Below are 23,780 nucleotides of genomic sequence, written 5' to 3'. Positions count from 1 at the left end.
TAGTCCCTATACATATACGTATTAACCTTTTTCACCATTTTCATAGTCAGCATAGTGCACTGACTATTTTATAGTGCAAAATTTAACATAGCAGATATAAATAAGTGTTACGAACCCCGGGCAGTTATAAGATAGCGTTGTTTTATATGATTGAAGAACTTATATATAATTATGATTGTAGCTTTAACATCAGCCATGAAAAACAACACTAATGCCAACCACGTCGGAAGATCTCCCAACTCCGACTTCCCTTTTAATATTTTGCTCAGAATCCATATGCAGTCACGTGGTATCTTTAGAAAATTTGCATTCTAAGTCCAAATCTATTATGCAACAAAAAGTACTGGAGTAACAACACAGCATTTGGAAACAAAAGACAAAAATAAATAACGTGAATGAAAACAATGCGCGTGAACCGAATGAATGCGTACTTCTACCTCAAGTATTGCTAAAAAGGAGCTAAAAAGGTACAAAATTGCGGAAAATTATTCTTGTACCATTCAAAGATCAAAACCTTTTTCTGTACGTTGTGCTTTTTATATTCATGAAGTACTTCAATTTTGTATCTCTTATCTTAGAAGACGGAAATAAATAGAACAATGTATTTGTATCTTTAATGTTGTATCTTTCAAGTTGTACGGATTTTAAAGTGTAATCTCGTCAATTTATAAGATGTTTCTATTATCTATTATGCACATTATATTTAGGTATGTAAGGTGAAAAACGATAGTATTCTTAGTTATTTTTGTAATCCTTTTAAAATCGAAAAAAAATGATCTCACTGTACATTTAAAAAAAAAGCGTATGAGACAAGTTAATATTCCCTAGGTAGTGATCAAAAATACATTGGAGAGCCCAGATGGACTAGCAATTGATTGGATAACTCGAAAACTTTACTGGACAGACTCAGGAACTCACAGAATCGAAGTGTCCAATCTCGATGGAGCCATGAGGACAATCCTCATTTGGGAAAGTCTTGGTAAACCACGGGACATTGTTGTCGATCCTACATCAGGGTAAGAATGGCTAATTTGTTGTAAAATATTTTGAGTAAGTTCAATTTAATATCAATGTGATATACTTGTAGAACAAAAAAAAAATTAAGGTACTATTACTTTAATTTAATTTTCAAAAGAAAAAGAAAAAAAAAACCATGAAGTTCATCTTGTTTTGGCAAACATGGATAGCAGTGCACTCCATGCTTGCGTCTTGTGTTGATGTATGCCATTATGGCACATATCAAAACGGATGGCATAAGTGACACAAGAGCTTTTTTTCTTTTTTATCAAATGAAGTTTTAAAAACAGTTTAACAAACTTTAAAAACTGTTTGATTAGATATGTTACACAATATCACTTTATGACAAATTACCTAGTCCAGGTTTTGTGGCATTAAAAATATACTTCACTATAAATATTTTTCTTTTCTTAAAATTTCTTTATTTATCTTTCGACATAAATATCTGACTATCATTCTTAAAAGTATTTATTTGCATCTTTGAAGAAAAACTTTTTTTACCATCCAACTTTTGTAGCTTTGAACAGTTCTGCAAATCTTTTCCAGCTAAGCTTATTTTGAGAGAAACCTGCTTTACTTGCGGAGAACCAAAAAACGGAAGTACGGAAAATGCTGAAACTAAAGCTCAGAGGATTTTAAACATTCTTTCATGATATCCAAAATGATATTTTGAATCAGCATACATTTTTGAGATTTATTTCATTTCTTATTTTACAACTTACCAGGAGCAAATTGAAAATCCCATTTAAAATTATAAAATTAATAATTAAATATATTTATTTGAAAATCATCTTCTTCAACCACCGAGACAATTGAAACGTAAACATTTTGAACCATTTTATTTTAAAGTCTGATGAGAATGTATATCGCAACATGATTTTGACGTTAAAAAATTGTGCATGTGTTATTAAAGTTTTAATTTAAAATTCTTCTAAATATTTTCAAGAATATATTTAACGAAAGCATGATTTTATTAGTTTTCGTACCCATGCATCATTTTAAAACTTATATTTGTTGTACATAGCACTCATTTTAAATACAAATAAAAGTTTCTCTCTTTGAAATGTATGGTGTCTATTTTTATGTCTCTATGAAAACCATGTATATTTTTTATATTCAAAATAACAACTTGGGGAATTTTTTGGAGTTATGCTGATTTGTTAAATAGTGTGGAATATGTTTTAGAATTAGTTCGCATTTAATATCACCATCGGAAGAAATTATGTTGAGAGATTTGATCATTCGCACGAGGCTTAAACTTTACAGTTTTATAATACTATATACCTTTACTGAATAAAATCTTCGTTTTTTATATTGTTGACGAGCTAAAAGTAGAAAAATATAGGATAAAAGAAACCATTGCTTGTAATAATGCAATGGTTTCTTAAAAATCTTAAGGTTACATTATAATAATAATACAAAATGTCAAAATTTTAATTTAGATTCTAGAAACTCAGTTTATGAATGTAAATAAACTTGGAAAATACTACCAGACTGTAAAACATGCTTTAAAAAAACAAAGAAAAAAATTACATGAAAAGAAAAAAGATTATCATATCAAGGTTTTATATATCTAAAATAATAAATTAAGAATGTGCTGGGAAGATTGTTTCTGGTATAGTGTTATGGTTTTAGCATTATCTACAAGCAATCAACATTTGAAAAGAGAGATATAATACTTTTTCTGTTAGAATAAAGTTACATTAACCAAATTTATTATTAAATTAACATAAAGTTACATTAATCAACCTAATTTATTATTTCATTAACCTAAAGTTACATTAACCTAATTTATTATTACATTAACCTAAAGTTATATTAACCTAAGTTATTAGGTAATAGGAATAAAGCTTTACTTTATTTGAAATCAATAGTATGAAATGCAAAAGATAATTCTTTTATTTTATATTCTAAAAACTTACAGTTTTAAAGTAAAAAATATATAAATTACTCTCGGACTTATAAATTTAATTTATATTCAAACGAAAACAAAATTTTCATTAAACAAAACACATTCATCTGTTTTTGTGTTATTATAATCAGTTAAAAAAAAAAGAAAAAAGTTTTTTTTTTTCATTTCATTTAGTTCTGACTAACAAACATTTAAAAAGGGAGTTATTAAGTTTTACATTGAACTTAAAATGACATTAGCATTACTATAAAATTAAAGTATTATAAATTTATAAAATTTATTGTAGACAGTATACAATATTCTGTTTTGCAATTGTGTAACACACGCTACTAAATGTAAGAAAATGCAAAATGGTGCGCATAATATGAAAGTAAAATAAGCCTAATGTAGGAAATAATAAATTTAAGAAAATCTCATTAGTTTAAATTCTAGAAACTCAGTTGATTACGATAAAAGTAAAAGGATTTTCTCAGTAGATAATAAAAAAATGGGTTTGGGCGTGATTTCATAATTGAAAATGCAGATTTTCCTGGAAAGCACTTCAGGAAATTATCCAAAGAAATATTTTTTTCCTTCAAACGAAACTTGAATTACTTGATGTGCTTATGAATTTAAAACTCCCTTAGTTTAATTATAATGTATCTTAAAATACAAATGAAACAAATATTTTAGGAATGCATTTTTGTAATAAGTTTTATTTTATTTATTTAACGTAACTCTTAACTCTTAACGTAAATAAATATTTTCTGTTAAGAATAAAGATTTTATAAAGATAAATTTGTTTTGAGAAAAAATAATGCTTCCGTTAATGCTGATTTTATGCATATGTTTAAGAATTGGATGTTTTATTTAAATCTCGCGTTTAATATTTTAGTTTCCTTTAACTTTATTATCTTTTTTATTGCAATAATGCAGCAAAAATGCATAAAATAATACTTAAAGCGTAAGTTTTATCAAGATAACCTAATTAAATGAAATGGATTTAAAATTTAAGTTCTCTTAGATATTTCTTTGTAAAAGAAAATACAGATAAATATTACGATACTTTAAGCATATTTAAAAAAAAGTAAACTCACTTTGTATACGTTTCATCATTTTTTACATACATACGTTTCAACCTAAGATTCAATCATTGTTCAATTAAAGTTTTATATACTTTTCATTAAAACTTTGATTTGAATAAAGTTAAATAATTTACTAACAGTATATATTTACTTTTTACTATTCAAATAGTAGAAAAGGTTCATTGGCTATTGTTTACGAGTTTAAAATGATATATCCGATTTATGTAATGATTTTAAAAATCAAATATCTGCATGTATTTATATACGTGTAGGATCTTTCATAACGATCACCCTTTCTGCATATTTTTTTTAATTATCTCTGAAATTTAACCAAAACACTGAACAGAATCAAGGATAAGTTACAATAATTAAAAACCAGCTAGTTTGAAAACGAAACGTAATAGTAGCGTCTGCTCCGATGCCACTGGATAAACAAACTGCTTTTTACTTTTTAACATCTAGAAAGTGATTGGACAAAGTTCGGAACTTTTACTTGTCCTCACTTTAAAATCAATATCATTCTTCTATCGTACTTTTAAAATGAGTTATTTGTCTTTTTAAATTAAAATCAGAATTTCTTTTTTTTTTTTTTTGTAACAGTAGGCACTGAATTTCTCCTTCTTTTTTCTCCTCGGAAGATGGCGGAACTGTTGCCATTTAACGTTACGCGGTGGGCACCGGTGTTCCAAAGCGAACAACATTACTCACGGCATACTTTCACTGACTCGTTCATAGGGGCCATTCACGCATCATACAACAGAGGACAACATACAAAGAAAAATATCCATTCCTCTAGCGGGATCCAAACCCGCAACCATTGGCTTTACAGTCAGGCATGCTGACCACTCTGCCACCTGGTCAGTAATAAAAGAATTTAAAATATTTTTTTTTGTCATGCCCACCTGGGAAATGGCCTTTCGTCAGTACAGGCATCAGAACGGCTGATTTGTTAGCCACTCTTTCAGGAGCACCATATTAGGTGGGCTATACGTTAGTCCCAGAATAAGAACAGATAGTACAGAGAATGAAAGACCATCTATGCCTTGCCCGAGATTTGAACCCAGAACCTTTCTGATGCAAGGCCAGTTCCTTGACCCCAACACCGTCTTGTAAGCAGAATCTAAAATATATATCTGTGTAAAGTGATCTATATTAAACACCCTTTATACACAACCATATTTTTTTTATACTTATATTTACTAAGTTCTAAATATCAGTTAATTTTGGATGAATCATAGAGGAAGTTTTCAATACACATTTCTAACATATAACATAATGATCAAAATATATAATATAACAGTAAGTGATAAATTAACTATTCATATCTTATTATATAGATCCTCGTGTATTTTTGCTAAATATACCTTTCAAGTTAAAGCATCCGTGGAAAAGTCACTGCTTCCTAACAACAAGAATAAGTAAAAAGCAGGACCATGAAAATGAGACAATATACTCGGTAACTTTAGTTCAATAACAGCTTTGTAAGACACATTGCCTCTAATCTATAAATTGTTCCTCCGTCACATTAATCTTCTTTTAGTGTCCTCCCTTATCTCGCCAATATTGGACCAATGTCACCGTCATTTGATCCGCCTTTCTTTCCATACTGTAGATTTATGTACTGGACCGACTGGGGCGATTATCCGAAAATCGAACGTTCTGGGATGGATGGATCACAGAGGACAGTGGTCATTGACCGAAATCTTACTTGGCCGAATTGCCTTGCTATAGACCAGGAGAGAAAAAAACTGTATTGGACAGACGCTGGAACGAGGACAATAGAAATGGTTGATTATGATGGCAGAAATAGACAAGTAAGATCCCTCTCGTCGTATTTTAAAAATAAACTAAATAAATTTTTAAAAATTTAAATAAATTTAATTAAATTTTTTTAAATTCATGTTCGAATAAAAATTGAAGTTTTCAAAAATTGGATTTCACTCTTCTTTTTATCTTCGTGTCTAACAGTTGCATATGTTAAGAATGCATTTATAAAAAATGCAGTTTATTACTACTTAACAATTTTAAAAGAAAATACTATAAATGTATAATTTGTGATAAATACTAATGCTTTGGTGTCGCGAATGTCTTTGTTTTACGGAAACAAATTTAGAAAACTGGAATAACAGTTTTTATCTTTTAGAAAAATATACACGAGATAATGCAAGAGCTTTGGTGATAAATGGATTAAATTAAGAGACACCATATTAGTTATTTCACTCGTGAAAAATAAACGAGTTAATTTAATAAAATTTAACCAACATAATTAAATAATAAAATAAAAAAAATATATATAATAAATTTCGTAGGATTGCATACAGTTTTGATTTCGAACCATTTCTTGCATTTTTATTATTATTACTATATTAAAATCATTTATCATAGAACCATGCACACACTATATATGTACATGAATCTAATTTATACACATCAAGAAAAAACGCTATATGGTTGTACGAAATTCATAAAAACCCAAAATGAACCATCCAATGAAAAACCAAAACTGAAAAGAGTTCATATTTGTCATGACACCTGCTGCACAAATAATAGCAAGAATGTCACGAAAGGTCATTCTATTTAAATTTTAATAATTCAAAAAGTCACAGAAACGTTTTTATTAGCATCTTTTGCGCAAAATATGTTTAAATCTTTTCTTTATGTTAATAAAATGTCAAAAATGTACTTATAACAATTATCAAAATTCAGTGCAAAGTTTTTTTAAAAATTAAGAATGTTTCGGAAGCACGATCGAAACTCTCTGCCACAGATTTTGCTGCGAAGAAACAAGCAGTTAGCGTAACCTAACACGAAGTAGTGTGCAGAGGTTTTGTCAGTCGCGTGGATCCTGACCATATTAGAAACATATAGAATATCATTTTTTACGAAAAAAACCCAATATTTTATGGATTTTCTAAAATTTCTATAATAGTTGAATATTAATGGCTCAGGGAATAGAGCATTTGACTCAGTTTCGAATCACGACTGGTCGATACAAATTCCCCACCCTGTTCACACCGACCACATTGCTGACATAAAATATCCTCAGTGGTAGATGAATTATGGATTAGAATCCCCTTGTCGTCAGGCTAACTGTTTGAGATTTTCGTTTTTTTTCCTTCTGTTCAGGTAACACAAAAGTGGGTTAGTTCCATCAAAAGATCCTTCCTCAAAGGCTAATTTCTACTAATACGTGATACAGGAATTCACTTGTCTTCTAGATTGGGTAAAAAATTACAAGACTACATCGAACATCGTTAGTTTTAAACTCAAAAATGGGTCAGTTGTTCAACGACAGTTATAAATTAAAACATGAAATAGTTGGATATACATAAAAATTGCTTTAGTGTGACTACTCTAAGCATATGTTAACTGTATACATAAATGCGCTGGTTATTTTAAACAAAGAAATAACTTCATCAAGATCTGAAACTTCTTTTATTTCAAGTCTTAAAATGCTCTATAGTGTCTCTCTGTTACTACGTTTCCAGTACACACGCAATCTTTCTATAAGTATCGGAAGGAGAAAATTCGAATTAAATCGTTTTCAATTTCTTATGACAAGTCGTATACATAGGTACTTTTAACATATTTTAAATCATTCTAAACGGGATATTGCGCGCTTCTTTTTCCTTTCCTATTTAAACATAATCATTGCTGGGCAAAGTCCCGAACTTAATAGTGATCAGGTGGGTTAGGTACATAACAAATGGAACATAGCAGATCATGTCTCCGTTTTCAGAACTCCAAAGGATAAAGTGAGTCTTTTAAACTTAATTCCTGTATCACAAATTTACTACGTTTATTATAAATTTATAACACTCATCGTAATCTTGCAAAAACAATTGTTAAATTGAAGGAATACTAATTTTATGTAATCTACCTAGTGGTTCTTAAATAAAAGAAGATAACATCCTGAATTTGTTTCAATTTATTAATTATTCTTTAAAAGAAAAGAAGAACAACTAACATGAATGACATATCTATTGCATTAAATAGCTATATCCATTTTCGTAAACATGTATTTTGATCTGTTTTTATTTTCGTATACTCGCACTTTGGTCTACGTACATTTTCGCAAACAAATCTTCCAAGCTGTGTCATATTTACAGACTCGCTGCTTTTTAAAATAAAAAGAAGTAAATATCCTTATTTGACTATTCCATTTTTTACATTTAGGATGAACTTCGTAAGGGTCAAGTAGTTTTGCTGAAGAAAAAAAAAGACTAGATATAAGAGAAATCAGTGGGGTGAAATTACAAGATTCCCAAAATAGACTTTCAGGGGAGTGCCATAAAATCCAATCTCTAAGAAACGTAATCCGGTTTATAGGTCTTTTTCTTGAGATTTTTTCCAATACGGTACTTATTCTCTGAAACTCGAGGAAGGGTAAATCGAACAATCAACGAATTACATTGCTTTTTTCTTCTACCTTTTTTCACCATTTTCCCTTTGGAATTAGAAACGGTGAAAATTCTACTTGGAGAACTTCTCGGAAAACACAATCCACTAGCACTTATCTACAATTAGTTTCTAGAGGTTTTTTGCCAAGTTTCCTTTGGTTAATTCAGGACAGGAAATGTGAACTTCTGCTACTAAAAACTGGAAATAAGGGGTAAAAAAAAAGGGATTGATCTAATTGAGACGAAGTGACCAATTTGCAGACCCGTATCTCTTTTTAACAATTTTTTTTATAGAAAATGATACTGTTAAGTTCAGTTAAGTAAAAAAAAACTGGAACATTTGAAAGGCTTACGTTGAAAAACCTCACGTTTTTTTTTTTTAGTTTAATGTAAATAAAAGAACGAGTAAATTTGTGCTAAAAAGGAATTTCATGTACTTTGTTATCCTATTTATATAACCATTAGTTGGTATATCGGTGCTGTCTTTGATTATTATTCAGCGTTTTATAGGAATAAATGTGTGAAATAAAACAAAAGCTTAGGTGTCATAATTCTAACTTTTTATAATGAGATCAAATTCATTGAATAATTTCCAAATTTTATAACACAACAAATTTTAAGTCTAAAATTATTGCAATAATGTTTTATATTGAAACATAATCATTTGATATGTGTGCCAGCTATGAAATAGTATGAATAGAAAATTATCAGATTTATGAATTATATTGAATTACATAAAGAATAAAAATAATTTATTTTGAAAATTTAGACGAAGAAACTGTTTGAATGCATACGTTTGAAACAGAGGCTTAAAACTCAACCGTACATCGGTTTATCAAAGTGTTTTTACTTGAAAATAACGTTTGAAAATGCAAGCAGTGCGCTTTTAGATAATAGAAAAAAATATATTGCATTGTTGCACTTTCTATGAGTGCTTGCTTAGAAGTACGAAGTATGCGAAAATATTTGTGGGAACTATACAATTCTGAATAATTCAAATAACGAAATGTGCATACACACGTAAGAAATAAAAGTTAATTAATTGCCAGATCTTCATTAAAAAAAAGTTTTTGCATACAACTTTGAATTTAATAGTTTTGTTAGTTGCGCTTTCGTAATTTTATTCATCCTCATAGTTTACTATTGATTCGTGTTAAGAATCGTGCTAAACAAGTCAAAATAAATCTTTTAATATATTCACATTTATCAAATAAAAATATATTCCACAGGAATTGAAAACTGCCTATATAATAAGCTAAAGTATTCTTTTTGTTTTATTCTGACAATCTACTATGAATTAATTTTACATTACACGACCAAACAATCGTTTTAAAATATTTAGAGTTATCAAATCAATACATATTTGACTGGCTCGTAGAAAGTGCCTATATAATAAGTTAATATAAATATCCCATTTTCCATTCATTTCGATAATCTACTATTCATTAATGTTAAGTTACAAGACAAAACACTTTTTAAAATATTTAGAGTTATCAAACCAATGCGTATACGACTGGCTCAAGGAAAGTGCCTATATAATAAGTTAATATAAATATCCCAACTTCCATTCATTTCGATAATCTACTATTCATTAATGTTAAGTTACAAGACAAAACACTTCTTAAAATATTTAGAGTTATCAAATCAATGCGTTTATGACTGGCTCAAAGAAAGTGCCTATATAATGAATTAATATAAATATCCCAACTTTCATTCATTTCGATAATCTACTATTCATTAATGTTAAGTTAAAGGCAAAGCACTTTCTAAAATATTTAGAGTTATCAAATCAATGCGTTTATGACTGGCTCGTAGAAAGTACTAAAGTACCTATATAATAAGTTAATATAAATATCCTAACTTCCATTCATTTCGATAATTTACTATAGATTAATGTTAAGTTATAGGACAAAACAATCGTTTTAAAATAGGCAGAGTTATCGTATCAATGCATATTTGACTGGCTCACATAAACTGTCAATATGATAAACCAAATATTCTAAACATTAAACAGCCGTTTTGATGTATGTGATTGGTTCGTGAATGCTTCGTAATGAACTTAAATCTTTAAGAGATAATGATTTTACTGGCAAAGCCAATAATGTTTCCACCTAGCATAATATCCTCGCAATGTGGTGACATACTGCAGATGGCCTAGGCTTTCGATTCGATAATGCCATCTAAAAGGACTGAAATATTAGTCTGTATAAATCTGATTTAAAACGAATATTGATTCCATGTTTATTCCATATTATGGAATGGACATACTTCCTTATAGAACAACTTAGAAATTACTGACCCCATATATAATTCTCAATTTTTTTTATTATCCAAAAAATAAAATTATAACTGAGGCATAGTATGCTCTCCTAAAATTGTTTGCAGCATTATCAATAAATAAGTATCAGTTTAGTTCAAATAAATGATTATATAAAGCATCCGTTTCATTCAACTAATAAATATAATAAATATCAGTTTTGCTCAAACGGATGTTTATGATAAGTTTCAATTTGATTAAATAAATGTTTATATTAAGTAACAGGTCTTATTCAAAGATAAATTCGATATTTATTAATGTGTATCACGAATAAAAAAAAAATTTCTGCTACACATTATTATACATTTGAGCTGAACATTAATTTATATTTCAAATTTGATTATTTACATAACTTTGTTTGATTGTTTGATATAAAATTGTTTGACCATTTTGTTGAAATAGTTCGAACTTTAATAAATAAAAAACGCAATAAATCAAACAATAAATCAATAAATCAAATCAATAAATCAAACAATAGCAATAAGTAGTATATACTTTGAAACTTTTGAAAAGTTTTTGCGTTGTTTAGTATATATTTCAGAAATAATAATGAATAATCTTGATAACGATTTAGAAAATTTGCGTTCTACGTTGTGGGACTTTGATATTTCACTTTCACTTATAATTATTCCAAACTTTTTGATATAAAAAAATATCTTAAAGCATTTTATATATATTTTAATTGCATATATTTAAAACAAGTTTTTCCTTCAATAAATATGAACAACAGTATTAAAATCCTAATATGAGAATAATTTTAGCCATTGAATTACAAATCATTTATTTTAGAATGTTTATTTATTTATATAGATTATTATTTATAATTTGTTTATGGAGTTAATCGATTTGACGAGTGATGTTTTCCAATTACTTTTACTGTTTGAGCGTTTAATGAGCAAGCTCTCTAAATAAAGCAATTACAAATGCTTTTCAATAAAATAATTAAATAAGCAAATATATTTCATAAAAAAAAGACTGTTACGCTATAACTTTTCGCAAAAATTGCATTCAAAAACGCAAAATCGAATGAAAGTTTACAGATAATCACAATATATTTTAGTAAATTGGTTTTAAAAGTATTAAACACAAAATATTGCTTTAATACTAGATTTAGAAACATCACATAAAATGTCAAGAATATAAATTTAATTCATCTTTATTGCATTAAAATTGGAGCATAGAGATAAAATAAATATCTGGTTAACAATATGAAAGGAAAGTTGATGCAATTAAAGAATTTATACGGAATAAAAAGGAAATAAATACAGATCGGAATCAATGCATCACGCTTTTCTGCGATTTTAATTAGAGCTTTATAAATGCTTGTAAATAAAGAAAATGCAATAAATGAAATAAATTCTTGAACTGATTGCCTTTTGATTGCTTTAAAATTCTTGGAACGAGACGCAATTATCTAGATATTAAATTTTCCTAAAAGGAAATAACTTGAAAGGTGTATGAGACAAAACAAAGAAAATTAAGTATTATTGTAACCCCTAACTAGTACAAGATTACTTTTCGCATTCGTCTAATGAAATCTAATAATAATCTGTAACACTTAATTTTTATTTTGAGATATTACAATAAAATCCTGAATCCGTATTGGCTCGGAGAGATCTACTCAATTAGCTTGGGATTTATAAGTTAAGTTCCTTTTATTTAATAAATTCGATTATTAGATTATTAAACAATTTGTTTAAAAATGAAAGAGTAGCGCATTTTTTAATTGATTTGTAGACTTAAAATTTGCAACTTATTTATAAGAAAATGTGCTTAATAATCAGTAAAATTAATTATGAAACTTTTAGCTTCGTTTCCTATATATTTTTACTTAATTTGTGTACTTTTTGTTTCACAAATTGAATTAAAGTTTTCTCAAAAATGACATTGTATAAAAACAAAATATTCCGAGAATTATTTTCGATTCATCTTGTTGTTCCTATTTTTTAATTAGAGCTTTCTAAAATTGTTGAAGTAAAGAATGCTAAAAATGAAATTAATGTTTGAACTGATTATATTTTGATTGCTTTAAAATACTGAGAATGGAATAAATACAATGATCTAGTCATTAAAATGCTTAATCGTAACTTGAAAAACAAATTAAATTGATTATTATTTTAACGAAAACTAATTCAAGCTTGACCAAGATAAAGCTATAAAATTATTTAGTTCATAATTGATTCAGGATGTAGGCATTGGTATATCTTCCGATTTTGTAATTTTCAATAAGACATATGAATATTGCATGTAGTAAAAAAAAATTTCTTACTTATCAACCTTTTTATAAGATAAAAATATCAAAGTGGTCCCTTTAATTAATTTTTTATTGTAGTCCCGTTTGGGGCCTTTTAATTTTGGATTCAGCAGATAAAAATGTGAAAAATTCGAAATGAGTTAAAAACACCAGAAGTTACAACAATGGACCGTGCCCTAATTAGGAATAAAAGTAATAAATTGATAATTAAAAATAATAGCTAATAAAATTACTAATTAATAAAATTAATAATTAATAAAATTAATAATTAATAAAATTAATAATTAATAAAATTAATAATTAATAAAATTAATAATTAATAAAATTAATAATTAATAAAATTAATAATTAATAAAAGTAATAACTGATAAAATTTAATAATTAATAAAATAAACAAGTCAATTGATTACAAAGCAAAGATGAGGCCATATTAGGGACGGTTACCATATTAAGACTTCTTTCAACACCAACTGTCAGGCCGATGACCATTTTCACTTAACTTAAGACAAAAGTTCAAAATCCATGATAAGACTATTAGAAAAATACAGAGCTTACTTAATTCTCTCAATATGGATTAAAGATTAAATTAAGATCTCTTTAAATTAAAAATTACGTGATTATATATCAAAGTAATAAGAATAATTTTTTGCTACGTGCAATATCCCTTCATAGTTTTGCTATATCTGATTGAAATTTAAAAAACGGAAGACTTATCACTCATTCACCTTATTTGCATTGCCTTAAGCTTGCATTCTGATAACTACATCCTGCATTCAAAATTACGAATTAAACATTTCCTCTTGCATTGCTTACATTAGGTGTAGTACCCATATTTGGGTCACTAGCCTCGCATTTTTTAGAACCTAATAACATTCCATAGGTTTATTTTTTCTTTAAGATTTTTCAGTTATTTTACTAAAGGTTATTTATAATTTCAGGTTCTTATTAGCCTGGCTTTGCCTCATCCTTTTGGTTTAGCCTTGTATGGAGATTCCATTTATTGGACAGATTGGACTGAGCATAATATTCAGAGCGCAAATAAAGTGTCTGGAAAAGATAGAAAAATAATATTTCAAGGATTGGAAATTTTATTGGATGTGCATGTTTTCCACCTCCAAAGACCGAATGGTATGTATTTTAATTCTAAGCCACTTTTTTTTAAAGTAAAAATTGAACAACTGTTTCCCAATCCATTTGTAGAAAAAAGTTTCGATAAATATGCATTATTTTTAATTTTACAATTAGAGTAATTTATTGAACAAATTCTATTTAAGTATTCTCCAAAAATATAGGAAGAGTAGTCCTCTTAGTAGAAGTGATAGTTATGGGGTGATCCGGGGATTAGAGTGTTCGTTTCTGAAACTGTTTTCCTTGGTTTCGAAGCATCGTATTGTCTGAATGAATTTTAATGACCCCCTCCCCACAAAAAAAGAAAGAAGAAATTAAAAAGGTAACAAAACAACGAAAGGCAAAGATATAATGGCGTCATCAGCTCACACGATTATATCAGAAAACAAGAGTGCTTTCTAATATTGTAAAAATATAGTCAAAACAACTAATCTCAAACTATTGTATTGATATATTTTTGCACTCTTTGAAGGAACTTAATTTTGAGGATGTAATGGCATGAGCTGGTGGTGTTGTTTCTACTTGTGTTGTTTTTCCGGCTTTTTATTTTCCTTTTATTAAAATCTTAAATATTTTTCCAATAAACATTTTTATAATTTTTCTTCAAATCTTTGAAAATATTTATATTTTACCCTGTTTTCTTTGTATTTTTGAGAACCAAAGTGTTTGCTGACATTTGAAGTCCATTAGATTTTGCAAATTATTAATTTTAATAGATGTTTGGTATGATACATTTTCATATTCAGCGATCAAACTATTTAAATTCATACAGATCAAAACTTTGTTTCGTTATCATTCCACTCCTTTTTAGGTATAATGAGAGATACTTACGTTAAGCAAATGAATTAAAAGTCCATTAAGATGAAATTATATCTTCAATGTTACGTTGTATCATAATATTTGTAGGTTTTCCGTCGAAATAGTACTAACTTTAAAGGGTAATTAAAATTGACCATAAAAGGCTTCAAATAACTCATACCTTTGTTACCGGTAAACCAGGATCAAAATCTGGAAATGAATGTTAAATTTCACTACTGGTTTCACCTATCACGGGATGGCAAAGCCAGTGCTTATCAGATATCGGATAAATGCGGATAGGTGTTTCTGATCATATATGGCAACGTTACTTTTAAAAAGTAACGAGTAAAAGTACAAGTATTTTAAAAAAAAGTAACGAGTAAAAAGTAAAAAGTTCTTATTTTAAAAAGTAACGAGTAAAAAGTACAAGTAAGAGTACAAGTACTAAACAAAAAAAGTAACGATTTAAGAGTACATTTCTAGGAAATCGAAAATTCAAAGTAACTTAAAATTTTATTGAATAATATTCTTATGTTCTTTAATGTTTTTGCAAAATTGTTTTTATTTATTTAATTATTTTTAATTTTGAAAGTTATGGACATTAATTTATTTTTTAATTCGTAAGAATATTATAATTTTATAATATAATCGTATAATATAATTTTAAAATCAAATATAATTTTAATATCAAACTTTTTATGGATTTGCACGAAAAAGAAATTTCATCTATTATTTTTAATTTTTAGTTCATTATTTCTATCTATTTAAATTGCCATTGATTTAAAATTGTTTTACTCTATAGAAACGCGTTTTAAAAGCACAAACATAAACAAAGCAAACACGGAGTTTCAGATAGCTTTGTGATCGTTGAGCTAGTAAAAAATAATTGAATGTGCAGTATAAGTTGAAACAGAACAGTCTGCAGTTTTATTTGTAACAATGGCTAATGCTGAAGTTATGCGAGAAAATCATTTTCCGAACATTTCTGTCTAACGGAATAATTAAAATTTGTAGACGAATTTTAGTATCAGGGGCTAAATTAATATCTTCGAGTTTTCAAGAGTTAAAATAGTAATTATAATAGTTTTCAATAGAACAAATAGTTCTGAAGTTCTTAGAGATTTGACTGGGCGTTGTTTGACAAGGTCGGGTATAAACATAATTTTAGTAAAAAATGTACTAGGTAAAAATGTATTTAGTAAAAAATGTACTAAGACAAAAATGTATTATTAGTGAGTTCAAAAAGAAAATTGAAAAATGTAATAACAAAATCCAACATTTTTTACTTAAAATGTATTAAATAAATACATAAAACTCGAAACTGAATGAAAATAACTTGCTAATTAATATTTTTATTCATTTTGCAAAATAATTGCAATTCGAAAGTGGTGTCACTGAGTCTGCTGCGAGAATTTCTCAGAACGTGTTTAGCCACGCTGAATAAGCGTTCCACTGGAGGTCAAGGTATTTAAACACGAAGTTAGCTGTGAATGCATATATATTGCACATTAATTTTATAAATTAAAAAAAACATAAGAATTTTGTTTAATTTAATTTTTTTTTATTATTTTTTTTTTAGAAAGTTTGCCGAGTTTTAAAAAAAAGTAACGATTTTATTCGACATTTCCTTTACAAATACTTGTACTTTTTCCCTAAAAAAGTAACGAAAGTACAAGTAAAAGTACTAAATTTATAAAGTAACGAAGTACAAGTAAAAGTACGTACTTTTTACTTGTACCGGCGGTACAAGTAACGAAAGTAAAAGTACTGCCATATATGTTTCTGATAGATTAGATTAACTGATAGATAGATTAACGGATAGATGTAACTGATTTTTGATTGTCAGGCTATCTTCATTGTTTTTCATCATATACATGAAAAGCAATTACGGTTTAGTCTGCAAATTTTTTTTAGTAAAAGCGTATCTTCCTGAGGTTTGACTTAAATATCCGTCCCTTTTTGAGTTGAAATCAAAACGATAAAATTAAGGAGGTCAGCGTCATTAATTCGTTGTTCCTCAGCATTGAGGTACAGTCTAGGTTTAGTCTGCGAAATGTTTTTTTTAGATAAAAGCGTATTTTCCTGAGTTTGATTGGAAATATCCGTTGCTTTTTGAGTTGAAATCAAAATTATAAAATTACGGAGGTTAACATCATTGATTCGTTGTTCCTCAACGGTGATCAAATAATTAGATCATTATAAAAGAGCTTCGAATAGAATGAATTTTGTAACATTGTAGCCGAAAATTAAATCCCTTGATTTATATTTCCTCCTGATACCTTGAATGTTTTTACAGTGAACAAATATTATTTATTTTGTCAATAACTAAACTTTCAATTTGTCAATAATGAAATTTTCAAAAACAAATGTTATCTTGATCGATCGGTAATGTTTACGTACCTTTTGTTTGAAAAAGAGTTCTACAAAGTGCAATACGTATTATATTAATAAATACGTTCTTTGATATTGCACAAGGATCAACGACGTTTCTTTTTAAATAAACTAGCTCATTTTTGTATAAATATACTCTTTAATACAGTTTGCCTTACGAAAAAATATGTATTGTTTTGTTTTACTTTAAAAATAAATCTCAACATTGTTATGAGAAAAACCAAATAAATCCATTCTATTTTTGAAAACTAAATTTATTCATTCATTTTAATTTAATGAAATGGATGTGCATACAAAAATAATGCTTTACAAAAAAAACTAGAAAATAAATAAAATAAATTTTTTAAAGCTTTTATTATGCTTGTATATCACGATAGATATTAAATTTGTTTTATAATATAAATTTTTTCGTTTAAATTTATAGTAATTTACTATTCTCATTTTTTAATTTTATTTAAATGCATTTATTTAGTAAAATTATTGAAAAAACGTGCAACAAGTATTTAAATATTTATTTTGCATTGAGAGAAATTTAAAAAAATATCCTTTTTAATAAATTTAAATACACAGCTTTATTGTTGGATAATAAATTAATTTGTTTTTAAATTTAAAAAAAAATCTTAAAATTATAAAACGCCTTTTAAATTTTTGAAGAACAATTAATTTCTTTTTTGTTTAATTATAATAATTCTTTCATATTTTTTGTTAGTATGTCATTTAAATATATAACTTTTTATAAATTTAAATATTTTTATGAATATAAACATTAAACTAATTAAATGTTTTTGATACTGAATTAGTAATTAAGGATAAATGTTTTCTTTTCAAATAATAGTTATAAAGAGATCGGTAATGTAATTAAAATAAAAAATAAAAATAATTATAACTTCTAGCCTTTATTTTCACCTCTTTCGGGAAGAATTAGATTTGAAATGAAAATTGTGTTTTCATTATTTTTTATTGAATGTTTTATTATAATTAATTTTAGGGCTTTTTATTGTAATTTAAATTATAATTTTTTAGCCATTTTAAATCATCTAGTGATGTTTAAAAAAACTCTAATTTTATGACTTTAGCATTGGGTTAAGTCATTTTAGAAAGCAAGTTTTTTATTCAATCATTTTTTATCAGCCAGTAATTATATTATTTTTTGATTGATTCAAAAATCCTTATTGAAGTTATTTGACATTTTGTGTTGTAAATCAACTAAGTACTTAATTGTGAACGCTTTCAGAGTTGGAATAAATTATATAGTATTGATATATTAGTTTTGCCAGAAATAGCGCTTTAATGATAGTAAAGCACTGTTTTCTTAAAATACATTGTTTTCCTCAAAAAAACTACAATTTTATTTACCCGTATTCCACAGAAGGTCCTATTTATGTTTCAAAAATATTTCAATCAGCGCAAAACGTAGCAGGGCTTGTGCATTTATAGCAATTTTAGGGATTAGAAGCGTTGAAACTATTATATTTTGTTAGTAACTGAAACGATGCTGTATTGATATGTTAGTGTTGACAGAAATAGCGCTTTAATGATAGTAAAGCACTGTTTTCTTAAAATACATTGTTTTTATTAAAAAAAACTACAATTTTATTTACCCTGTATTCCACAGAAGGTCCTATTTATGTTTTAAAAATATTTCAATCAGCACAAAGCGTAGCAGGGCTTGTGCATGCTTTATAACAATTTTAGGGATTAGAAGTGCTGAAACTATTATATTTTGTTAGTAACTGAAACGATGCTGTATTGATATGTTAGTGTTGACAGAAATAGCGCTTTAATGATAGTAAAGCACTGTTTTCTTAAAATACATTGTTTCTATCAACAACAAAAAAATTACAATTTTATTTACCCGTATTCCACAGAACCTATTTATGTTTTAAAAATATTTCAATCAGCGCAAAACGTAGCAGGGCTTGTGCATATTTTATAGCAATTTTAGGGATTAGAAGCGTTGAAACTATTATATTTTGTTAGTAACTGAAACGATGCTGTATTGATATGTTAGTGTTGACAGAAATAGCGCTTTAATGATAGTAAAGCACTGTTTTCTTAAAATACATTGTTTTTATCAAAAAAAACTACAATTTTATTTACCCGTATTCCACAGAAGGTCCTATTTATGTTTTAAAAATATTTCAATCAGCACAAAGCGTAGCAGGGCTTGTGCATGCTTTATAACAATTTTAGGGATTAGAAGCGTTGAAACTATTATATTTTGTTAGTAACTGAAACGATGCTGTATTGATATGTTAGTGTTGACAGAAATAGCGCATTAAAGATAGTAAAGCACTATTTTCTTAAAATACATTGTTTTTACCAAAAAAACTTCAATTTTATTTACCCGTATTCCACAGAAGGTCCTATTTATGTTTCAAAAACATTTCAATCAGCACAAAGCGTAGCAGGGCTTGTGCATGCTTTATAACAATTTTAGGGATTAGAAGTGTTGAAACTATTATATTTTGTTAGTAACTGAAACGATGCTGTATTGATATGTTAGTGTTGACAGAAATAGCGCATTAAAGATAGTAAAGCACTATTTTCTTAAAATACATTGTTTTTACCAAAAAAACTTCAATTTTATTTACCCGTATTCCACAGAAGGTCCTATTTATGTTTCAAAAACATTTCAATCAGCACAAAGCGTAGCAGGGCTTGTGCATGCTTTATAACAATTACAGGGATTAGAAGTGTTGAAACTATTATATTTTGTTAGTAACTGAAACGATGCTGTAGAGAATTTGAGTAAATTGATTAATTTTGATTATTTTCAAAAAGCAAGCAAGGCTTATAATAGTATTTGTAGAAAGTGTACTAGAAAGTGCACGGTTACTCATAATTTTTCTCGGGGCTCCAGAAAGCTATATATTAAAAGCGAAGTGAATGGTAAGTTTTGGAAATTCCCAGATTAAAATTTACACATTTCCACAGAAATCAGCTTAAAATTTTTCTTCTCGACCCTACTATCTTTCTATATCTGTTACGTAATTGTATAATCTTTAAACATTTAAGATAAAGGGCGTAATGAGCACCGACGTATCACGGCGAACACTGTCGCAGACAGTCGCCCAAAATTAATAAGTAGTCAATAAACTTATGATTGTTGCATTGTCATTTCGGACATTTTTATTCATTCAAATTCAAAGTAGTTGGTTTAAAAAGCCAGCATATTTAATTTCGTTATTTTATATTTTATAATTAATAATTCTTCTAAGGGCTACTTAAAATTGAACACACACAATAACTAGGTTCGACAAAATGCTATTTCTCAAGATTTTGCCCTTTCTACGGCTGGCATTACTGTCCTCTTTCAAATATTTATTCTTGTCCCATTACAAAATTAATTACTCCATCAAATATATGTTGGGTATGTGTCATGATAATCAATACAGTGTAGATAAATTTTATTGATACTACCAATTTTGAAATAGTGCTTCATAAATTTTCTCTTGCTGAAGAATCTTACTTCGTCTCCGTTTCCTCTCAAGAGGTTAATTTTAAAACATCGCTCCTACAAATAAAAGCAATACTTGTTGCCCTCAGCAATCATTTATTTTTTTTATAATATAGCCGTCGTTGAGCAGTTGACGCAATTTTTGGGTTTACGACTACTAATGTTCAACTCCTTAGGCTTGTAATTTTGAATCCAATCTAAATGACTAGGAAAATCCTGGATCAAGTATTGGGAGAAATTACCCATCGTGGAGAACTTTTTGATGGAGCTAACCCGCATTTGCGTTACATGGAGAGGAAGACCACGAGAACCTCTCACAGTTATAGCCTGACGGCAAACGGACTCAAATCCATGATTCGTCTACTAATGAGGATATCTCACGTCAGCACTGTGGTCGGTGCAAACCCGATGCAGATTCGTATCGACCAGCCATCTCTGGGATTCGAACCCGGTTCACCATTGGAAGGGGAACGCGCTATTCCCTGAGCCAGCAACCATTTATTGTTTTAAACTGTTATGTAGCCTGTAACGTTTTAGAACATTTTTTTCCTAATTAGTTGTTTTACAAGCAATTAAATATTTTTTGTACAAGCAAAGCTAAAACAATTAATTAGTATAACATTTACTCAAGATAAGAATTTTTGATAAATTATTAGCATGACACCATATCAATCACTTTACATATTTAAAAGTTCTTTCCTCAAAGTTAAATTGGAAATATTACACTATCATCTACTGAGTTTACAAGATTATTAGATTGCTGAAAATTAACAGCAATAAATTACAATTTATTTCATAAAATCTGCCTACTCTCGCATGACTTAATTTTGAAAATTTATGTTTAGTGAAAGTTTTAATTATCCGACCCGGAAGACTAATGATGCTTTAAAAACTATTAGGTACTCATTTTCGATAATACCGCAGTTTTAATTCCTCCAACATTCCATCTTTCTCACGAGAAAAGTTCTCATTTTCTTGAAAAGTAAAAGACTTTTAACGAAAAAAGTTTAGTTTGAGCGGCTTCATAAATGCCGTTCTCTGAAAAACGAACGAAACTTTAATAAATTCCCTGGGCTGGCAATGACTTTGTACGTGAAAGCTTGGTTTATAGAGATAAGTAGGTAATTTCTTTAACAACCCGAATCAGGTTTCGATTACTTTGGCGCACTTTTTTTTCTCGCCAGCTTGTACTATGCTTTGGAAACATTTTCCAATAAAAGACCTTATCTTAATTGTTTGATATTTCCTCCAATAAAACTGGGAAGAAATTACAAAGGTTGTTTAGTGATAAACTGGCACAAGTATAAAAATGAATTCTGATATCTGACTTAATTGAAAGATTTTTAAGAATTTCCCCCAAAGCATTTATTTATTTTCCAGTTATTTAAACTGATTGCTTCAAGATTAAATCTGAAATCCAAATTTGATTTGTTTTTTATTTTATCACTTTCATTGAATAGCCAATAAATATGTATGGTTTTTCTTGTTCAAGTCTGAAGCCTTATAAATTCTGTCCTAAATAAAGATACAAGAGAATTCCAGAGTTAAATGTTCCTTAAAGCTTGACAATCACTGTAGATGCAATCGCAACAATTACTGAAAAACATTTTACGAGTCCAAAACGTACTTTTGCCTGTGCAGCTTATAGTGTCATAAACCTTAAATTTTTTTTCAATTTCATACCGCATTCACGCAACATAAAGAGGAAAATTATCAAAACCTTTACCGCTTTCCAGGTTGCAAAGGTGCTCTAAATACATTGGCTCAACCGTTGTATCCGTTGACCCAAGGCTAAACCGTACGTTTGAATTGCCAAGCATTTGTTAGCCAAGTATTTTAGTCAAACTACACGATGTTTACCAGTCAATTAACCAGATTTTATTGGGATTATAGCGATTGTTATATTTTCACTGCAAGTTTTCGTTTATTATTAAAAAAAATTTCTCACTGCCTCTAGAAAACCTGCTTAAGTAATGATGTTCAGATAGTAACGCTGATTCTATATACTTGTATTTTTAAATCCAACTCAGAAGACAAGGACAGTTTAGAGACAAGCATTGAAATAAATTTGTTTTCTTGGAGTATTACTTCTTTTTAATTTGAAATTCTTCTGATATTCTTGGTTTAAAAGTATATTTTTAAAGGAATTCGCTTGGTTTCGATTTTGATGGTAATTCAATTTTCTTCTATACTGGTATAAATTTGCATACATTCCGTATTGCACTTTTCTTTCAAGGTGGTTTTTTCAAACTCTAACGCGTGCATGAATCCTTTTTTTTAAAAAAAATTTGTCTGTTATTTCGAAATATTTGCGTTCAATGCAAAAAACAGTTATTGAATTAACACAAATGAATGTCTTAATATATTAAGTTGAATCAAACATATTAAAACTTAGAAAATATATAAAAGGAAAAGCAAACTAAACTTTCGATACTTATTTAAGTTAATATTGGCATCATTTGTAAAAGGTTGAAGTTTAATATTTCCGGGGAAATTTAACACTGAAACCCATTAAATTGCTTGAATTAAAGCTAATTTTTATTGTTTGTTTCATAGGCATTTAGTTATCTTTAAATTCTCAATATTCACAGCACTAGAATTATATAGGTTACCGTCAAAGTTTGAAATCCGGCACTCTATATAATGCCTAAACATTGTATAAAATGCCTAAACCTAAACGGCAATGTGTGAAACGATTTATATTTCGCACGTTTCCAAGCCATTCTATAGAATACCAAATGAGAAACCGGCAAAGTATAAAATATATCTCTGATTGGTTTCGTAATGTAGGGAAATACAATTCAAAATGTTATTCAAGAGTGCAATGCTGCAACAAAAAGGTTAATTTCTTATTATATGAAAATTTTGTTTTCCCTAATAAGAAAGGCATAAATTATGTTTTGTACAACTTTCATTTTTCTTTATGCATTTAGAATAATTTTTTGTGAATGGCACTCTCATTATTTTTTCAGAATAACATTATTATTTTTGAGAATTGCAAATGATTTACATAATAACCTCATCAGGACGTTTTTTTTC

At 28.0% G+C, this 23,780-nt stretch overlaps 1 protein-coding gene across 1 annotated transcript in view; it reads left to right on the top strand.

The window, feature by feature from the left end:
- LOC122271649 (low-density lipoprotein receptor-related protein 4) overlaps positions 1–23,780 on the top strand; it is a 463,426-nt gene that overhangs the window by 338,466 nt on the left and 101,180 nt on the right. The window contains exons 17-19 of the mRNA XM_043053650.3: positions 829–1,016; positions 5,606–5,807; positions 13,903–14,092. Of these exons, the coding sequence (XP_042909584.2) occupies positions 829–1,016; positions 5,606–5,807; positions 13,903–14,092 (580 nt within the window). The remainder of the gene's footprint in view (positions 1–828; positions 1,017–5,605; positions 5,808–13,902; positions 14,093–23,780) is intronic.

Source organism: Parasteatoda tepidariorum, chromosome 10 (genome assembly GCF_982258835.1).
Source record: "Parasteatoda tepidariorum strain Cologne lab strain chromosome 10, Ptep-v5.0, whole genome shotgun sequence".
Taxonomy (NCBI): domain Eukaryota; kingdom Metazoa; phylum Arthropoda; class Arachnida; order Araneae; family Theridiidae; genus Parasteatoda; species Parasteatoda tepidariorum.
Note: the sequence above shows the minus strand (reverse complement) of the source record. Positions and strands in the feature narration are given on the sequence as shown.